This window comes from Pipra filicauda, unplaced genomic scaffold, assembly GCF_003945595.2.
Source record: "Pipra filicauda isolate LSUMZ 115617 unplaced genomic scaffold, ASM394559v2 scaffold3_size10097308_pilon, whole genome shotgun sequence".
Taxonomy (NCBI): Eukaryota; Metazoa; Chordata; class Aves; order Passeriformes; family Pipridae; genus Pipra; species Pipra filicauda.
The window spans coordinates 5164655-5185924 of record NW_024104532.1 but is presented as its reverse complement, the minus strand read 5'-3'; the positions used below and the strand labels follow the sequence as shown (position 1 = coordinate 5185924).

The following is a 21270-nucleotide window of genomic DNA, read 5'->3' as shown; positions in this document are numbered from 1 at the left end:
AGAGTTTGGTATCATGAGCACTGCCAACATGTATAAGCATATTACATGTCCCAGGATAAGTCTTATTCCTCTTACAGCCTCAGCTTCCAGAATCCCACAATGATAACACAGTGCTCCTCCCTGGCACTCTATCAGCCCCAGAACCCTTGTTACAAGGACAGTCTCCTCCCTACAGGCACAGAAGAACTGGGGAGATTTGGGAAGCAGAGCAGAGCACCAGGTGTGCAGCAGAGGTGGGGAGACATCAGCCCTCCCAGCACTGCAGTTCAGGCATTTCCAGATCCTCCTGTTTGCAGAGGGAAGTCAGAGGAGCCAGGAGGCTCCAGAGTGCAGATTATCCACCACCCTCACGCTGGGCTTCTGCTTCAGTGACCCACAGCTCAGCTTCAGAATCTTGACCCAGACCCAAATCCAAGTCCGCTGGTACAAACAGGAATTGGAGGAATCCACATGCAATTCCAAAGCCTGAGTGTATCAACCAGAGTAAGATCTAGCAAGAAAAACCTCTGTCCATAGGGCACAATTAATCAAATATTTTAAATGTATGTTAAGGATAGAGGGAGAGGGAAGAGGTGAATTAACTCCAAGAATTACAATCTCACAATTCTATGCTTAAAAAGGTTCCATCAAGCTGCAGTGATACCAGCAATATTCCAAGTTTTCTCTCCCTAGAACCATACAGCCAGACCCCATTTCCTCCTCGCCCCTCCACACATGAATACTAATTTTGATTTCCTTTTTTTCAGTTTTATTGCTGGGATTTTCTGTCAGGAGGGCAGGGTCTGGCTGGGCTGTGCCTGGAGCTGCTGTGTAATTACAGCGTCAGCCTTCCCTGCTGCCACGGAGCCGTTTGCCGTCGCCGCGCAGGCGGCCGGGTCTCGTGGGGAGATGCTCAGTGTACTGCAACAAAGGACTTCCCCCCGTGTATTGTGCATCTGGCCCTGGAATACAGAACTCAGCATTCAGAGATAAAAGCCTTTGGTTCAGAGACGCTTGACTCTCCCACTGCTGCAATGTTACTGCACGCTGGCAGCACTCAAATCAAGGTGCAGAATTTATCCTGTGCCAATGGTGTAAAACGATGGGATGAGAGATTTTTTTTTTTTTTTTTTTTTTTGTGCTTAGGAATTCGATTCTCTCATCTTTGAGCTGGTTTCCAGCACTAAATATAGCGAGATGTTATTTTTTTAATTTTTTTCTCTGTATAAGCTTTTTTTTAAACTGTATTTTCTTCCATTATCTATTTATTTGCCAGTTTCCAAAATCACAGACATCGAATTTCTATGCCTGGCTGTCCTTCCAGCAAAGAACTTAACCAGTAACAAAGCAACATTTTTACCAACCACATTCTATTTTATTTTCTACCCATCTAGTGGATTTGAAGGCTAGTAACATTTTATGTACCCCTCTGGAAAAGCTGTTCTTTAGAGAGTCTCCATCTTCTGTCCTTTCCTTGTTAAATTGTATTTGCCCATGACCCATAACACGGCTTCCACTTGGAAATATCTCTGCCCTCAGAGACAAACGCACATGTAACTAAATGATCAGCCCTAAAGCACACACTCTTAGAGGGAGAAATCTTTCTTGGAGAAAGAAATCTTCCTTGTTTTGTACCTGCAGTAAGATACATTGTTCACGTTAGAACGAAAAAAATAAAAGGTATTTTTTCAGCGTTGTGCAAGGTTTCAAATATACATGCCATAAATATGGCAGGAAATGAGCAGGGTCTTGGTTTGTACTCTGCAGATGACTCTTCAAATATATTAAAAATGCATCATTAATGCATTTTCAGCGTAAAGCAACCTGTCTCTGAGGATCCTGAGGGACTGCACGCCCCGAGGCCCCACCTGCAGCTGCTTCCGCGCCAGCTGGGAACTGAGATCTCCTTTTGCTGAACGGAACTGGAGCACGTAAAGACATTTCGGAGCTCTCGGCACACGCCTCGGGCAGGGTTTTCAGGGGAGCTCAACATGGAGCAGCAGAATAGCAGTGGTTTGCTAAGGATCATTAGAAGATCTGGCCCCGAGGACCTGCCTCCCACAGCCTGCGGAGCGCTGGGGTGAGGTCCGACAGGATGTACAAAAAGCTAAACATTGGGCAAAATTGCAAAGCTGAGAACGGCACATAAATGGCCTCACGTCCATGAAACAGATTCTCCCTCTCAATGCTTTTGCATAACCTACACAGCTCTAAGCCCCCTCCTCTCCTTCTCAAGAGATAAGAGCCATAAAATAAACCTACAAGTTGCACACACAACACGCAGCTGGGGTTCGTGCTTGCATTTTCATCTAGGTATTGCCACAAGCCGCAAGGCACAGGGGATGGACCGGGGTGTGTGACGATGCTGCAGTGAAAGGAACGAACCGCAGGTCTCAAACAGGGAAACGAAGCCGAACGCTAAGGGAGAATCATTCTCATATCCTCATTCACGGTCGCACACCCTTAAATCGGGGATCGCCAGATCCTCCAGCCCAACGCGTCCCTGTCCCCCGCGGCAGCACAAGCGCGGGACACCCCCGGCTCCCGCCGGGAAGCGCTGCCCGAGCTGCCGCCCCTCGCCCCGCTGCCGGCGGGGATGTGGCCGGCCGGGAGGACGGCTGAGGGGGCTGGGGGTGCCCGAGGGGCCGGGGGCACCCTCACGGCTGTTCCCCGGGAAAGGGCCAGAGGGTGGTGGGGGGTGGGTGTCGGCGGTACCCCCCCGGCGGCAGGGAGCGCGGTGCCCCCCACCCCCGCCGTTACCTCCAGCCCCGGGCGGGGGGCGCGGTGCATGCGCAGCTGCCGCTGCCCTTCATTCATAAAAAAAAAAAAAAAACAGGGGGGGGAAGGAAAAAAAAGAAAGAAAAAAAAAAACCACAAAACCTCGGGAGCCGCATCCGCGCTCCCCTCCAGCCCCCATTCATAAAAGGCAGCGGAGCATGCGCGGTGCCGCCGCGGTGCCCACCCATTCATAGAGTCGGGCGGCCGCGCGTGCGCAGGAGCGGCCGCTGCCCTCCCATTCATAAACTAGCCATTTTCCCAGGCAGGCGGCGGGTGCAGCGCCGCGGCCGCCGCTGACAGCGCCGCGCTCGCAGGTCCCTGCCGCTCCTGCCAGGATTCTCCCGGGTCCGGCCCCCCTTCGCCCGCCTCGCATTTGGGATTAACTCGCCTATGGAGAGATGGTCTTAGCTGAATTATTTAAAGTAAGTACGAGATCGGCGCTTGCGAGCGATTGTTAAAATGTTTTAAGTAGAAAAAGCCAAGCCGGCTCCCCGAGGGAAAATCCTGCGCTCGTTCTAGATGTGTTTGGCTGCTCCTTACAGATCACTGATCATGAGCATGTTTCTGGCTATGACTTTTCTAACAGTGATTATCTATAATTATGTACAGTGGAGAGCTGCCTGGTGCTTCCCAACCTAAAGGAGACTTGGCATTCTGGAGAAATATCCTGTTTCTTGCAGAATTTCCATTTGTGTCCCTGCGTCTCTGATTTATACCTCTTTTCTGCGTTCTCCCATCAACATCTGCATTTGCTGTACATATATGGCAGGCAGGTTTCACCACACTTGTGTCGGGTTTGTTTGCAGGGTTTTACAGCAGAATAAGGGTCTTTTTTCTGCTGATGGGGTGTCCTTCATCCCTTCTTCCTTCCCCAAAAAGGAGCATAAATACATGATCACCTGGCCTGACAGGTCAGAATTGGATATTTCTTGCTATGGAATATGAAAATGGATTATACGCATTTCCTCTCTTTTCCAAAGCCCTGTCTTGTTAGTGTCAAGTAGTTCTGAGCTGTCTCCATAATAGGACACTTCAGAGATCAGCCACTCGTGTGTCAGTCCTTTCCTGCATGACCTTTGCTCTTCAGCATTTTATTTCATACAAGTCTTTTTTCCTTTTTTTGGCCTCAGTGCCTTATTCCATCACTGTTGTCTTCCCTGTCTTGCTGTACACTTGTTTAAAATCAGGATGGGTGATGTATTTTAGAGGCTAGGTGAGTAATAAAAATGTGTACCTGGAATAATTTCATATAATATATGAAACATACTATATGTGGAGGAAAAACCTGTCCTGGCTGCTCTTCTCTACCAACTGCGTAGCAAAGATAAGACAGGATTTTATTTTCTGGTACCAGTCCTGGCGTCACAGGAGAAAGACAAGCCTAGAGACGACATGTTCTGAAAATTCATTATCAGGAGGGGAATGGAAAAAACAGAAAGGGGCATATAAAAGGCACAAAGGTCTTAGAGGAAAGCGGGACTGGGAATGCAGACCTTGGAAATGGAAGTGCAAATGAATATCAGTGTTAATCATGGGGAGAAAGGTTTCACTCTTTTTCTTCGAGTGACCAAGGGTCTGATTTCATGATTTAAATCTTTTATAGCCCAAAGTTTTTCCTTAAAGGGTGAAGGAGAGAAAGGAAGAGAAAAGGAAAAGCATCCCTGCATTATCCAGAGTGGAAAAGGCATGTTCTAGATTGTTTAAAACTTCTCCAGCTGCTTCCTTCTTCCATACCATGCCAAGGGGAGAGTATGGCAAGAATCAGCTGAGAAATTGCTCTTTAATTGGGTAAAGAGAACCCCAGCTTTCCCAATATTAAAGCTTCCCCTCTCTCCCTTTATTTTGGGTTAAAGAATAAAGCTACAATTTGTGCACGGAATCACAATGATCCTGAGGACTGGCTTCCCCTTTCTCCATATAAAAATGAATGATAGCAGGAGGAGGGGTTGTTCTCAGTTATTGGAACCCCACTGGGGATGTCTCGTTGATAAATGTGCCGTTTTCCATGGGCTACTGTGTTTTCTGTTGCTGGAAGGGACTCTGTATTGGGATTATAAAATTAAAAGGACCATTTCTGAATACTGCAGTCCTTTTGAAATTCTCCATGAGGTATGTGCAGGGGAGAAATTATTTGCTCTCCTCCCGAAACAGCAAAACAAAAGCTGTTTTCCTGGAATCATGACTAATTCCCAAATCACACTGGGAAATGCAACACCTCAAAGAGCAATTCCCATCCCCTCCCCCCCGGCCAAAAAAAAAAATCCTGGTGAAATCAAATGCACAACCCTTGCAACACTACAGTAATAATTAATTTGCAGTTCTGACAGTTTTGGGAAAAAAAAAAACAACTAACCGTAAAAGCAAAAAACTCATTAGTCATATTGCCATACAACTTTTCAAATTCAGCCCAGTACTAAAAACTGCCTTTTTATAGGCAAACAGTTGCACAAATGTTTGGGTTTTATCCCTTTTAAATGCAATACAACATATTTCCTTAAGGAAATACAAAATCCAAATAATATGGTTATCATTTAGTACTATTAGCTTAATGCATCATATCTGAACTTAATTTTCTGACCTTAAAAGAAATGTTCTTATCCAATAAAAAGCTTTGACTAAGGAACTTGAGTGCCCAGAGATCTGAACGTTAGTGGGCCAAAATGTGCTTTATTCACTCGCACCATAGGAACAGATTTCAGCTGGACAGAGACAGCTTCTTGGAAGTCTACAGGTCTCATTTCCCAGCTTCTGAATTTCCATGCTCTGGCAAGAATTTAGTGTCTCGTTTTAAAAATGGCAGGTTTCCCTAATAAGCTTTCTAATTTTTTTTTTTCCCCTTATTACTTGTAGAGAAAATTCTAGCTGGCCCTAGCTAGATAAGGCTGCTAAGGAGGGGAACAAAAAGAATGCATGTCAATATTTTGTTAATATTAATACACACTTTACAGGAAAAAAAGCTTTTTTTTTTTTTTTTTTTTTTTTTTAAAGCTTTTACAGTTCAACTCAAAATCCAGACAGCCTAACTCAGTCTTAATGAACTCCAACCTTATGAATTATTCTTAATCCCACATTAAAAACATGTGCTTGCTGCAAGGTCTCCTTTAACTCCAAGTGTTGTCTCCCTCAATAAAAGCTTTTATTGAAGCCTTTGACTTGCATCAGGAGCAGCGTGTCCCTTGTCACAAGAGGATGTCCCTAATTCCAAACAAAGGCAATCATAGAATTTGCTCCCTTATCACCAGCTCTTCCTCTGCTGGGCCTCAGGAAACAAATCCATTATTGATCACTTGGGTGGGAGTGAGCCCTGTCCCTCAGCTCACTGTCCCTCACCATCCTGCCCAGTCCAAGCTCTGCCCCAGCTCCAGCCCCAGCTGCCCTACTTGGTGCATCCACTCTCCAAAGCCCTGTGGATCTTCCCCCTTGCTGGTAATTTTTGACAGCAAGGATTGCCCTGATACCAGACACCCTGGCTTCATTTCCAGTGCCCATCCTGGCTATTCCCTCATTTCCAAACAGCTGTAGGGAGGAGCTGTGGACCGCTGCTGGGTCCTGACCTCCAAGCACTGTGCAGAGCCAGCAAAGGGATTTGTGCACTTCCCAAAGCTCAGGTGCAGCTGTGACCAAGGTTCTAGAGAAGATTTTTAACCAAATCACTGGAGGAGAGAGACTAGTCGTGATCATTCTGGTTTTGCACTGGTTACCATCAATTCTAAACTGTCTTGACTTGCACAGACCTTGAAATATATATGCCTGCCCTTGGAATTATACTTCTTCAAAGTATATTGTTTTCAATTATGCTAATTTCTTCTATTAAGACTAGATATTCTATTGCTTTTCTTGTTTTCTTCCTGTGGCACTATTGTTTCAGAAATTTGTGTGTCCCATACAAAGAGAAAATAGATGGATTTCTGCAGTACATTTACTGCAGCTATTGCTGCCTGTATGTTAATGAGATGACTGTAATGCCTCTTCCAGAGACTGTAATCCAGCTTTTTCATTGATAAAAGAATCATAGAATGGTTTGTGTTGGGAGAGACCTTAAAGCTCATCAAGTTCCACCCCCCTGCCCGGGGCAGGGACACTTTCCACTAGACCAGGTTGCTCCAAGCCCATCCAACCTGACCTTGAACACTTCCAGGGATAAGGCAGCTACAGCTGCCCTGGGCAACCTGTGCCTCAGCCCCCTCACAAGGAAGAATTTCTTCCTGATATCTGATCTAATACAGGTCTAGTATCATAGTAACCAAGAGGAGGTGGGATATCTGACTGTTAGGTACCAAGACTCAGAGCTCTGTGGTCTGACCCACCATCACTGACCCACAGCAGATCCCTAAATGAGCAGCTGATGTCTTACCACCATCCCAGTGCAGGGCTCCATCGGGCAGGGCTCAGCCTTTCATCAATCCACAGTAACTTTTCTGTCCCTTCTTCACAAAAGCTTGTGATTCTTCAATAGTTGGAAAATTCTTGGAAACCTGTAATGGAAAATTCTTATTGAAAACTCAGTTTTGCTTTACTCTGCTTATGGTATGTTGGACTTGAGGATCTCAAAGGTCTTTTCCAACCCTAAGGATTCTATGTTAAGAAGGTGGCTTGTTGCACACCACTACTCTCCATCTCCCCAGCACCGTTATAACCATTATAATTTATAATATATATAAACTGGCCACCACTGCCCTGGCAAAGGGCAGCATGGCACACCAGCAGGTTCAGCAGCTCCCTGATGTTACAGGGCACAGGTCCAAGCTCAAGAAAGGAGCCAGTAGTGATGTTACAGGACATGGAGAGGACAATTCAGCACCAGCAACCCCAGGAGAAATCGTGGTTTGCTGAGGCAAACACCTCTTCCCTGCCACTGGTGCTGTTCAGACATAGCAGAAAGGATGCTTACGAGGTGTAATTAAGGTGTAATTAATTAGAAAGAGATAAAGTGGCCCCTAATCTGGTGCTCACATATTACTAGGGACAGAAGGGGTTTTTGGTGGCTGCATCACTTCCCTGACCGTACTGGTGGTCTCTCTCTCAGCAAACACACACCAAGCTGCACATTTGGGGCTTTTGGGGTTTTTTTCTATGACATTTAAGGTTCACTTTAGACATTTTTATGTCAGCAACCCGCATTGAAATTCTCCACATCTTTAACAAAAGTGGGTTGGGTAAAACTGTGGTGCATTGTGCCTGGTGGAGAGGAGGTGGTTGTGGAAGCACATTTTCCCATTTTCCTGTTGACTTCACTGTGGGCACTGAGGAGGTATCAGTCACAGCAGCCAGGTTGTCCAGGATTGCTTCCACATGGGACCCATCTCTGGACTCGAGTCCATTATTCTCATGATTCTTTTGTTACCACAAACATCTGGAATGTTGTTAAACACGTGAGAAAGAACTTAATGAAATTAACTAATGGGTAACTGAGACAATTATAAACGTTATACATTTCTGCACTCACTGGATTTTTACGTCAAGATCCATTTTGTTTTTCAGTAATTGGAAGATGTGTTGTGCAACTCTACTTTGAAAATAAAGATGTTAGAACCTTATTGCTTCAAAAATTGTTCTGAAGACATTAATGAGAACAAACTTTCCCAGGGGTTTATATGACTTCTCATGGAATTGCCTACAAGGATGTAGCTTTCTCTAAAATTATGTAGGCAAGTCTGAAAACCTATTAAAATATAAGATGCCTTTTGTTTTAATTTCATGTGATTAAAGAATCTTACAAAACTTTCAAGTCTAAAATAATACCAAAACACTTTACAATAACAGTTGCTTTCCTACAACTTTAGGACTTGTAATTACCCAGTACAACAGTAATTTTAAATTGGCAATATCTTGATGAAGTGATGAAACAAACACTGCAGCACGTGTACGAACTTGACTTTTGAGTCCAATTTTACTCCCTTAGAAGGAAGTATATTTTGACTTGAAAATTGTATGTGGTGAGTCCCTGGATGGCATGGCGGAAGGGAAATTTCTCTCTGCATGGGAGTTTGTTGACATGTCTGCTTTGAAAAGAAATTCATTGTTTCATTAACCTATAAAGAATGAAAAATTACCAATGTAAGAACATACTCTTGAATTTTAATTCCTATTGTCTACTTTAAGAACACTACCTGTACAATTGCAACCAGTGAATTCATGCCTGTGTTAATGCTATATCTGTAATTACCAATGATGAAAAATTAATTAATTTTGTATTCAGTGTGGCTTTTTTTCTCAATTGAAATACAGTTTACAGTCAGGCTGGTCTAGTGCAGTGGACGACAAAGGCACTGCATAAAGTTTCATAGCTTTTCCTAAGTTATGGTGCTTAAGTATCTTACATCTCCTATTCTATTTTACTATCCCTTCTCTTTCTTTTTTATCCGCAATTCTCTGTAGATGACACATCTTGTTATATTAAATCTATTCAATCTGAGCAACGAATTCAATATCTGCAAGCAATACCCAGCTGCCCTTGCCATCATGAACTTCAGTCCTTTCTTAGCACAGCCAATGAGCCCCCCCAGCAGAAATGTTCTTCCCTGGGGGGTTTGACATTGGCAGTTCATCTCTAGTAACTGTCCCTGTCTTTGTGAGCCAGGCTGGCTCCACAGCCAGATTCAGGCACTCTAGTTGAAGAGAGAGGGAGATGGACAGCCCAGCCTGTTCTTTCTTCCCTCCCAAACCAAGTGGCTCATGTTTGTCACCACATCTACCCGGGGATGCTCCACACACCAGCTCCAGCCAGATGCTCAATTAGGTCACTCCAACATCTGACATAACAACAGCAACTACAAGACACCACTGACCACTCTGAACCCCCTCCTTGCTCAACTGCCTTCAGAGCAAGAAGCCTCAAAATCATGCCCCTTCAGCTCTTGCCCTTTTTCAAGGTCTAAAGTTCTGCCAGGTCATCCCAAACATTACCAGTGTTGCTGCTCAAGGCAACCTTGTCCTTGCTGGCAAACACCCCACATGCACAGTCATTCCTGGTGTGGAGGTGAGGGGAGTGGTGTCTTGCTTCTGGATGTACAACAACCAGAAAAGGTCAAGTTATGATGTCTTGGAGGATTGTCCGCAGCAGTCACCAGGGCCCATGCAGGTATCCAGGCAGGCACATCGCAGCCTGTGAGACTCCACAGGAATTGTCTGGCTTCTTGATTTCCTTCTGCTCCAGCACAAATCCTTAACCTGACTGGATTCCTCCTTTGCCATGAGAGATGGAACGCTGTGTGCCCAGTGCCCTTTGCTGAAATCTTTCCTTTTGTGGGATGCAGATATAAGGCTTAAAGCACAAACAGCTGATGGAAAGGTGTGCTCATGGCATGTGCCAGTGGACACACACAGACAAAAAACTGAAGCAACCACACCATAACATTTTGCCATTGTTGTCATCTGGGCAGATCCCAGGGGAGAAGAGCCTCCTTGCAGGATGAACACCACTCAGCTCACTCTCGAGTTCAGCACTCGAGGTGTTTGATCTGGATCTGTCACCAGTGATCTCACTGCACTGTTGGAATTTCTGGTGACAAGACCAGCAGCAGCAACATAGTCATGGTCTTTAGAAAATTCCATAAACATCAGAAATATTTGTCTGTTAAGAGTAGCTTGAAAGGGGAGAGCATTTAACTGTGGAAACCCTCCACACAGGAACAAGAGGGCAGGGCAGAAGTTGAAGGACCATGTGTCCAAGCACCAAAAACTAGTAGGGTGCCTATCTGTGGTGTTTTAAGGCAATCTTCAGCCAGAGAGACATTGTGTCCAGAGCAAGGCTCTGGGAATTGGGAGACTTGGATCTTATTTGTCTGTCTTCATGCCAGAGGTTTTTATCCAAGTCGCCCCTGTGCCCAGACACCTGCAGGGTCTTTGAGTTCACAGTGTCAGGCTTCCCTTGCCCTTCAGAAATAGTTTGCCTGGTAAAAAGACAATTTGAAACTGGTTTATATTGAAATAAGTTGATTAATAACTTCTAACATTAACTATCCTCAAGTGCGGTGTTTAGTGCAGGGTCCCTCTCCTTTCTGTGGTAATTAACTCTGAAATCTTGATTAGCATTGTCTCAGATAAGCCATCTTTAACGTCTGCCTGCATATGGCCATGTCTGTGTGCTGGGGGTTGGGTGTTTTAAGAGTGCCTGTGGCTATAATCCCTCTCCAAATTAATGGAGAGGGACATGACTTCCATGTGATGGCATTGCTGGCTCTGGACCATCGCAGACTGAGTGACTATAGGGTTAATCTAAAGCCTAAATTCCAACTCCAAGGGTGTTGCTCTCCCATACCAGGGCAAAGGACTCCCCACAGCAATGCTGAACACCCTTAATGTGCCACCCTGGGACAGAGGTGCTGTCCTGGGGACAACCAGGTCACTGCCTGGGCAGAGCAGCTCTCTTCTGTGTGCTGTCACATAGGGCACCTTAAAATAAATGATGCTCCATGGATACAGTTGAAACCTGGTGAGTGGAGCAGATTCCAGAGAGTTGGTAACAAGTGGAAGTGAGCACATAGAGCCCTATGCTAGAGGTGATTTAAAAATTCTGGAGAGGCCACGAAGGCAGTGCTGGCAGGGACGTGAAGGATCAGACAGGCTGGTAACACTGTGCAGTGAGCCACCATTTCCTCCAGCTACCTTCCATCTAAGATCAGCTCTGCTGCACTTACTCTTGGCAGCCAAAACAGCTGCATCTTTCTCCTTAAAAAAAAAAACAACCCCCAAAAAACCTGTGAAATCAAAATATCTCTGCAAATGTAACTGATACAGAACGATTTTGCTAAACTCTGACTTGCAGCAAATACTTTTTAGATCATGACACTGGATTTTGATGCACAAAAGAAAATCAAATTCTTTTCCCTCTGCGTGTCCCATAGTTGTCAGAATCATTGCTTGCTTTTGTTTTTTTACATACAGTAACTAGGAATAGATGCTTTAAAAACTCTCTTGTTCCTCCAGTCAGGATGTCAACGAGCCATGAATAATGAAATACAAAAAAAAAAATTTCAAATGAATGGCTAAGACCCAGCAGAGAATTTTAACTGGGGGAAGAGAAACAGCATAAGGGCTGCATGACAATAATCATCGTTACCGCTCGATAAAGCGCTTCTTCCTGCTGGTCTTGTGCAGCGGACAAAAGGAGCGCGGCAGGCCGGACGCGGTGCCGGCATCCCCAGGAGGCATGTGCCGTCCTGCCCACGCTCCGGCCCATCCGGCGTCAGCCCTCCCTCCCTCCTATTGATCCCGGGAGAAGCAGCACATTTTCAACCCCAAACGCCAAGTGATCCATCAAAGCAAGGATTTGCAAATATAACCGCGGACCCTCGTAGCATTTTTCAGTGGGTAAAAAAAGCGCCTCCCTTCCTCCTTGCAAAAATGCAGAATTAGTTCACACTCCAATTTTTGAAGTGTTGTGTTAATTTTAGGGGGGACGTCCTCTTGCAGAAGTGCACACGTTTACTCACACACACACACTTCTCGTGTATAACTTGTAGTTGGATGCAATTTTTTCCTGATATTTTTTCAGATTGCCGTGATATTAAAATCACAGAATCATTTCAGTTGGAAAAGACCTTTAGGATCATTGAGTCCAGCTGTTAACCCAGCACTGCCAAGTCCAAATCTTTCACGCTGTTGGAGAAGGTTAATTTGTTGAACACAAACAACTGGCAATGCCTTAAGCTGTTCACTACTCCCTTTTTCTTGATACCAGCAGCTTTTCCCCTCCTGTGACTTGCTCTGAAGCTTTACTCACCCCTTCTTTCAACTGATCTCCAGCATTATATTATTTATGAATAAAGGTCACCCCGTGAGGAAATGGCACATCTACTAGAAAACAATGTGCACTTTCTAAATTTGAACCGAGTCGTTTCCGTTCTTTGATTTAAGTTTAGTTACTTCCTGTGGTTTCTTGTCCTACGCCGCTGCTGAATCTTTGGATCGACTCCAGGATAAATTGCACTCTTTCAATGAAATTAGAAACTGCGGCAATAGACGGCTCAGCCAGAACAGCTGGTAAACAGCACTTCAGCTAAATATTAGTGCACTTAGTGGGCTGAAGAAGAGTGTCTCATTACCTGTGTGAGGTGATGGATCAAGCCAGACCCGTGTGGGTGCTCTTCTGGGTGCTGCACCATTGGCTCCCACCGTGGTTTGCCACCGGACAAGACGCTGAGCAAGCGCTTCCACCTCCCGCAGGAGAGATGAAGCAGCCTTTGGAATCAGCAGCTCCCAATGGAGATGGGACACTTCCTTACCAAAACCAAGTCATCCTCCCACAGGCAGATTCTGGGTTAGCAGGGACAGGTGTTCAGCCCCACGCTCCGAAGCACCTTTGTACCACGCCAATGCTCTTGCAAGCCACAATCTTGCATCAGGGATGCAAGGATCCTTTTTAGGGATCAGGGTCAACTGGGAAAACCCCCCAAAGCTTAGATAAGTCATTTCAGGGAGTTTGCTGGCAAATCCACATGTGTATATACACCAGTAGCCCTGAGATGTGCTTTGCCTCAGCAAAACCCCTGAGTGGGCAGTTCAGGAGCCTGCTGTGACTGCAACCCTCCCAGGACCAGAAGCCAAGGTTAGGGAGAGAAACACAGTAGCAAAGGAAGAGGGATGCATTTTATACCTGGGCAAGTGTTCTGACTCCCTTGGACTCAAGTTTACCTTGTAAGACCTTCTACATAACAACCAGTCTCAGTGAAGATCCCTGTTGGGCTGGGCTTGCAGGATACCTCAATAACCATGTGCTCCTTCTCTCTCCCCACCCCTTTTCTTTCTCCTTTCCTTCCCCCAGGATACTTAAGCACAGATTTTTCACCAGTAGCCAGACTGCTTTCTCAATGGAGCCCCGGATCCCCCACAACATCACCGTCGTCCCCAACTCTGTGATGGTCCAGCCCCTGCTGGACAGTCGGATCCCCTATGGGCGGCTGCAGCACCCGCTCACCATCCTGCCGATCGACCAGATGAAGACAACCCACATCGAGAACGACTACACCGACAACCCCACCGCCTCCCACCTGGCAGCCCAAAAGCGTCCTCGAGGCCCCCATGAACCGGTCTTGACCAACCAGCACCTGCAGCGCTGTGAGCAGGATGTCACCCATCCCTGGATTTCGTTCAGCGGGCGCCCCAGCTCCATCAGCAGCAGCAGCAGCACATCCTCAGACCAAAGGCTCCTGGACCACATGGCCCCAGTGCCTGTGGCAGAGCAGTCCTCCCCCCGAGCAGTTCGCATTCAGCCCAAGGTGATTAACTGCAAACCCCTGGACCTGAAGGGACCCGTGTCTCAGGAACTGGACAAGCACTTTCTGCTGTGCGAAGCCTGTGGGAAATGCAAGTGCAAGGAGTGTGCGCTGCCCCGGACTCTGCCGTCGTGCTGGGTGTGCAACCAAGAGTGTCTCTGCTCAGCACAGAACCTGGTGAACTACTCCACCTGCATGTGTCTCGTCAAGGGCGTCTTCTACCACTGCACCAACGAGGACGACGAGGGCACCTGCGCCGACCACCCCTGCTCCTGCTCCCACTCAAACTGCTGTGCCCGCTGGTCCTTCATGAGCGCCCTGTCCCTGGTGCTCCCCTGCTTGCTCTGCTACCTGCCAGCCACCGGCTGCGTCAAGCTGTCCCAGAGATGCTACGACCAAGTGAGCCGGCCCGGATGCAGATGCAAAAACACAAACAGTGTCATTTGCAAGGCATTGCCAGAGAGCAAAGGGCCAGAAAAGCCCTTTTGATAGTTTGGGAGGATGGGGAGTGGGAGGAGGCTCCACGGAGCAAGGTGGTGTTGGTTTTTTTAATAACCTGTGTTCTGAGGAGAATGTTAGCCTCTCGCCTTTGGAGAAAGCAGAAGCAACTATTTCCACGAACTGAAGCACTTTGGGTTATTCAGGGTTTCTGGAACTGGTCACAATTTAAATAGATGGGGCCAAAGGAGGAATGTTAATAATGCAGAGTGAAGGCTGAAAACCTACGTACATCATGAAGTACAGCTGCTTAAAATCTCCCGGTTTGGACGGACGGCTGCTCACGGTGCCTGTGCACCGCAGGAACCATTAACTGCTCGCTTGGCAGGCACGGCCGCACAAGCAATACCCATTCCCAGCTGCAGAAAGCTGCTTTGGATTCATATTCAGGGCGGGCTTCTTGTTTCCGCTTTCCTTCCAAACTCCAACTTGCTACCAGCAGCCTGTTGAAGGTGACGGGGTAACTCCCTCCGCTTTCCTTCCCCTCCTGCACACCACTGGAAGGGCTGGTTGCACACACAGTACGTGTTTCTCAAAAGGTTTCTGTGTCCCTCAAAGGTTTTTTGAACCAGAAGTGAAGATACATTTTGTTTGTTGAAAGGTCTTTTACCCTTTAGGCATATCCCACCTGGCCACGTTGATTTGGACCCTCTCTTTAAAGCAAGATGGTAGCAGATCTGCTCCCTCCTGGGAGGAATAGCAGCAGGATGTGTTCAGGCAGTTGTATCAACATCAGGTCCTCCTGCCTGTAAGCTGATCTATAGCATCAGGTTTCACTCAATGGAATATGAATTTTCCATCAACAGTACAGACCCGCTCCAGGAGGATGTTTGCCAAATCCCATTTCTCCGAGGTGTGCGCTCGTTTCCCCGATGCTGGAGCAAAGGGGATCTTAACTCACACCACAGAGCAAAGATGGTCAGTGTTTGTTTCTCTAAATCTCTTAAGCTCTGGTAAGAAATCACAAAACCCGAAGTGTACAGTGCACATAGGTGTATTTTTCTAGGGATTTCAATCCAGTACCTCCTCTCCTGGAACAAGCTCTTCTTTGCTCATTAAATATTAAGATTTTTATTTGGTTTTGTCTTAGGGATGAATGGCATTTGCTTGAAGTACAGCCCATTCCCCCATCCCTATTGCTGCTGTTGGACTTTTGCCTCCTCTGTACAAAAGTGTCTTTTTAAATGTAAAGAATGCTTTTAATGTTTATTTTAGTGTTAACACACCCTAGGGAAAGCCAGGGGAGGGAAGAGAGCAAAGTTAACAAATGTGCCCATGGTTTTCAGCAGACAAATATCATTGGCTGTGTCCATGCACTCATCCTACGCTGGTTCTACCTTCTCTTAGGATGCAGCAACCCCCTCCCAAGGATGCCATAACCCCTCTCTCTTGACAACTACAAGGTGCTAAACAAAAAATCTTTGTCCAAACGTGCAACACTCTAATGAGTAGGTAGGTACTTGTTGCATGCAGAAAACTGATCTAGTCTTTTTTTGCGTTCTTAATTAGAGGAGATTTCCTCAGTAAATGCACAGCAGTGACAGTGAAATGTCATCTCTAATTAGATAAGCAATAGGCAGAGCTCATGTAGCATTTCCAGGAATCCCGTTGGCTTGGTTGCCATACAGCCACTGTGAGGGGTTGGCAGGAGTGCACTGGTGGGACTCTGGTGTCTTTGGTTTTCAGCTCACCTGGATGACTTGGGGTTTAGTTAAGTTTAATTGTAGATATTTATTGAAGGGGAGATTTGGGAAAAAACCCAACAAACTTTCTATATTTATAACATTTGTTAGCTTGTACATGATAAATCATAGAAAAAGGGATATGATGTCTGTTCCCAGATAACAGTTCCTATAATTTAGCCTCATGTTAGCTGTATGGGGACACCAGGAAGCAGGTGGGGATCCAGAGCTGTGTTTATTATCTTGCACAAATTGAAGGGGAAAAGATAACAGGAAAACCAACCCCAAACTAGCTGAACTGTTGGTTGAATGTATAAGGTATTGTATTTAATAAGAGAAATCATTTTCCTAAGATGCAAACAGACTAGAAAACACAGCAGAAGAGGTATTTACCTGCTGCCCTCCTCTGTTGGGACCACACATGTCCAAATGGCCTCCACCCAAAGTTGTTTTGCTTTTTTGACCCTCTGTCCCTGGCTGTTCCTGGGGGATTTGTGCTGAAAATCTGCACTAGCAAAGCCCATGGCTTGGCTGCATGGTCCTTGTGAGCAAAGACAACGCTGGAGTGGTTGCCACTGTGCCAATCTACACTCATGTACATACACCCAGCAATCCCAGATGGATTTCCTTTCATTGTACATAGCTGTAAACTATTTCTCTGTTGGTTTGTTTTAATATATAAACCCTGTTAGCTGATCCCATGCTGGAAGGCTGTAAAGCGTTAGTGGATGTGTTAGAGCAGTGGTCAATGTAGCAGAGCGACCCTCCCTCTTCTCCTCAGCTCCTGGCACAGCCATCAGACTCTGCTCCATCAGCTCCCAGCCCAAGGGGTGGCAAGAAGGTGCTGAGCCCTGTGTGGAGCACTTGGAAAGGGGCAGGCTCGGCCACAACTGGGGCTCTGCCGGCAGCACTGGCGGAGGGTGCGGAGGGTACAGCTCCTGTCAATAATGTCCTTATATTCCCCTCTCTTTCCCCAACCCAACACCTCCATTCCCCCATCCCCTTTGAAGGTACTTGGGTCTCCTGCCACCCCTGAGATGTCCTTTGGTCACGGTGCCCTTTCACCTCACCCCGGTGCGAACGCAGTGTGGCAGCTCTGCCACCCTCCCACGAGCTGGGTCCCCCCACTAACAGAGGGACAGCTGCTAATCAGCACAAACCTCGGGAGTGATGTTGGCTCTCCAGCCACATCACTGTGGTGGGGTGACCATAAAGGCAAGAGTGGAGGGGAGGGCAGGTTTTCCCCGGGACAGGTGCCGTGGCACCGCAGCGCAGTGCTGGAGGAGGAGGGGGATGGCAGGGTGCCTGCACTGCTAATTACTGCAGCACTGCTAATTGCTGCAGCAGGTTCATGCCAGGGTTTGTCCTCTGCCCGCACACAACAGCCCAGAAAGCAAGAAGGGGTGACCTGACGGTGCTGGCAATGCCACACCACAGCCCCAGCTGGAGCTCAGCACCAGCAGAGCAGTTTCAACAGACAAATACACCCTCACTGCACCCACTGGGCACAAGGAGCACTCACCAAATTTGTGGCTCCCCAGGCACCAGCTTTGCCACCCAGATGAGCCCTCACCCTTCCTCAGCACTGGGTATTCCCTTCCCCTCCCACGCTCAGACACGCTGAGAAATGTTTCCCCCTTCTCCTCTTACCACCCCACCACATGTACACCCTGAAACGTTACCACAGAAGGTTTTTCTTTGTATAGAATATTTATTTTGAAGCTCTATTTTAATAGTATTTATTTTAGAAAGTCTACTATTGTAAGAGTTCTTCTGTTTGTGAAGAAAAACAAGTACTGATGAATGTACTGATCTAGAAATTATATATATATATAAATATATATTGTTAAATATATAAATGGCTGTTGTGGTTCTTTAAAAAAAAAAAATCCCAAAGAATGTTTATAGCAATTATTCTAAAAATACAAACTAAGAGTAGCCCAGAATTGGTTATTTGATGTTCTCCAGACTTGCCAAGGAACTGAGGGTGATGCTGGGCTTGCTCTGCCCCACGACCTGGCATGTCAGGGTCTCATCCTCCAATTATCCCACAAATCACCTGCAATGGGAAGAGCCAGCTCCTCAGTGAGGTGAAATATCCTTCTCTGTCCACTTGTAGGAATAATTCCTTCCTTCCCTCCACCTCTTAAATATGTCAGAAAGACTTGCCTGGAAGTCAGGCTACTTCTTCCACAGGGCTAAAGCTCAACCCTCAGTGTGAAAATTTGGGCTGACATTAAAGAAAACCAACTCCAAAGTCAGCAGCCCCCACCACACAGAGGGATTTTGCCAACCCCCATCCCACAGAGCCTCCCTTAACATTTCAGACCCACTGCCTGCTCTCCTGCTTCTCCTTTCCAGGAGCAGAGCCTGTGCTATTTGTACACAGAGCATTTGGCAATGGGGTCTGCTCCAACACCACTACCACCCCCACAGGGTGAGCAAGCGGGATGGGATGGAGGTCAGGGGAAGGCTGAGAGAGCTCTTTCCCCCACACTGCCTTCTCCTGTGCTCATACAGGTGTTAACACAAGTAGTGGCTTCCTACAGGTATGATTTCCACCATTTATGAGTCTCCAGGACACGAGGGGAACTCCAGGCTTTACACACGTTTGGGCTGCCTGCACAGGGCTCCACATCCCACAGCAGCATATCCCCACCCACCCCTGCCACCCCTCATGAGGGGTGTCCCTGCACACAGGGAGCAGGAGGGGACTGAACCCCTCCTCAGTTCCCCAAGTCGTCAGAAACTCTCCCTGTGCTGACACCAGTGTTGGCTCTCTGCAGACACAGCCATGATCCAAATTCCTCTGGGGGAGGGCAAGGGGCAGCAGGGTGTGAACCCCAACCCCGTTTACCAACAGCACAGAGCAGGACACAGTCGCCAGACCGAGCACACAGCACACCAAGGACACTGTGAACATGAATGGCCACTCACAGGCACCTCACCAAAGAGTGGGGAATGGTTTCCTCCACAGTTATTGGAGAGATAAGAAGTTGGAGCTGCTCCTACAGCATGATTTACCCTGGTGAGGCTGTGCTGCCGACACCAGAACAGGCACCACCGAGGCCCTGGCTGGATGCAGAGCGTCCTCTAACCCTGGCCAGCCCACCCCAAGGTCCCTCTGAGACCCCACACACCAGAGCAGCCAAAACTCTCTCACCTCCTTGAAAAGGGTAAGAAGCTGGCAAGGTCCAGCTCTCTGGGTTTCTGCTCACCCTGCCCAGCCCTTGAGCCACATCCTGGGGCTCCCACCCACCAGCACCCACCACCCTTCCTTCCCCTCTGCCTTCATCTGCTGCCTCGTGTGTCACCAGTATCACATTAGGCTGCTAAAAATAAAGGATCCGGGTTATTTTTCACCATTCCTGTTATTTATTTGCACGCACTGTGGAGCTGTGACTCACTGGAAGCGGTGCCATACTTTGTGTCATCACAGAGGTAACCTGAGCATGTTACCTGGCCTGAAATAATATTATTGAAACAATAATGTCGAGTTAGTCACTGGATCAGATAAAGAGACAATAACTACACTGTGCAGATCACGACGTCCGATGCCAAAAAATTTTCAGTAAGGAAAAGATACTGAATTTGTTATGCTGGTGGTGATTTTCTTTTTCTTTTTTTTAAGAAGCAAGCTGAGCCAGGATGTATAAATTTAAATCAGAGTTTGGCAACACTGAGTGATGTCTTGCACATAAAGCTTTAAAAATATCAACGTCTCTCTGCTGGAAGTGAACCAGAGCACTCTGGTTCATTTCACTAGTAGATGTTAAAGTAATATTTTTTCAATCAATCAGAATTATTAGCCTTTTTTTAAACCTCTTTAACAACATTTTCAATAATTGACCATCAAAGGAAACCAACTCTAACATCACAAGCACAGGTTATAGGATACCAAAGAGATGCTAAGAGTACAACAAACTTCCCAAGTTCCAAAGTAACCTCAGCTCTTGGATATCAGACCTAAGAGGGAATTTCTAGGGAATCCAAACCTCAAAAATACCCTTTAAGCAGCGTGTTAATTCTGAGATAATAGGCTGAAACTTATAGAAATGAGTGACCTGATCTAGCGGGTGGCATCCATGCCCATGGCAGGGGGTTGGAACGAGATGAGCTTCAAAGTCCCTTCCAACTCAAACCACTCTGTGAGTCTATGAAATGAGATGAAAACCTAATTCTGAAGTTTCTTTTAAAATTATTTTGCTCAAATATGTACTTAATAAACATGTTGAGATTTTCCCAAGGGTTTAAGAAACACCCTTGATGAGATGTGAGATTTGCCGGTGCTGCCAGCAGCTGGAGGAGGACATGGGGAGAGCAAACAAGCAACACTGGGCAGAAGTTGCATCCACCCTCGAAGGCAAACACTGTGATAATATGGCTTCACATGAAAAATAAATTTTAAACCAATTAAAATAAAATAAAACCTAATTTGTCCTTCCCTGACAGCTCCGAGGTGGGTGTTTTGGCCAGAGAGCAGGACACATTCTTCCCTAGTGAGACGCCTCTGCAAGAGCAAGCGGAACAATAGACATGACATGAGCCAGGGAAAGGCAGTAACGGCAGCAGGCAGTGATGCTCAACTCAAAAGCTGGGGCTCTGGCAGCTCAGGGTGAGCTCAGCACCCTGAAGAAGGACTCAGTAGGATGGGACCCCCCAGGCCATGTGCATGGCACCATTGGCTCTCAACCCTGGACCAAGGCACAACACATGCCCCACATATGGCTCATCAAAGCCCATAACACCAACCTGCCCAAGCTGCTCCAGTAAAGGAATTTTTTTTAACTCTTTGCAGTTACATAAATGCTTTCCCACCATGTGCACAGGTGCACAAACAGAGCCAGAGTGGGATTATTTGGTGCTGTTCCCCTTAGCTAGCACCTCTGCTGTTTACATGGAAAGTAGGTAAGGGATTCAAGGTCTGCTCTGTCTTTAACAAAAAAAAAAAAAAAAAAGGTTATTAAAACTCAGCAGATCTGTATCCATGATCATGCTGCTGATCCAGGGGCTTTCATTTCTTGAATTTCCAGGGGTGATGCTGGGGTGAGTGTGGCAAGGTGCTGCTGTGGCACAGGAAGGTTGCACTGCTCCTGCACAAGTACCACCTCCCAGGT

The 21270-nt window shown here is 46.7% G+C and overlaps 1 protein-coding gene across 1 annotated transcript; it reads left to right on the top strand.

Moving 5' to 3' along the window:
* Positions 1–3030: 3030 nt before the first annotated feature.
* Positions 3031–18008, top strand: SPRY4 (sprouty RTK signaling antagonist 4). The gene is made up of 2 exons (XM_027718796.2): positions 3031–3179; positions 13523–18008. Exon 2 carries the CDS (start codon positions 13569–13571, stop codon positions 14460–14462), a length of 894 nt encoding a protein of 297 aa, XP_027574597.1. The 5' UTR covers positions 3031–3179; positions 13523–13568; the 3' UTR covers positions 14463–18008.
* Positions 18009–21270: the final 3262 nt, after the last annotated feature.

Bases quoted from the DNA above. Each gene is read 5' to 3' on its own strand.
- SPRY4 (XM_027718796.2), top strand. From the start codon at position 13,569: ATGGAGCCCCGGATCCCCCACAACATCACCGTCGTCCCCAACTCTGTG.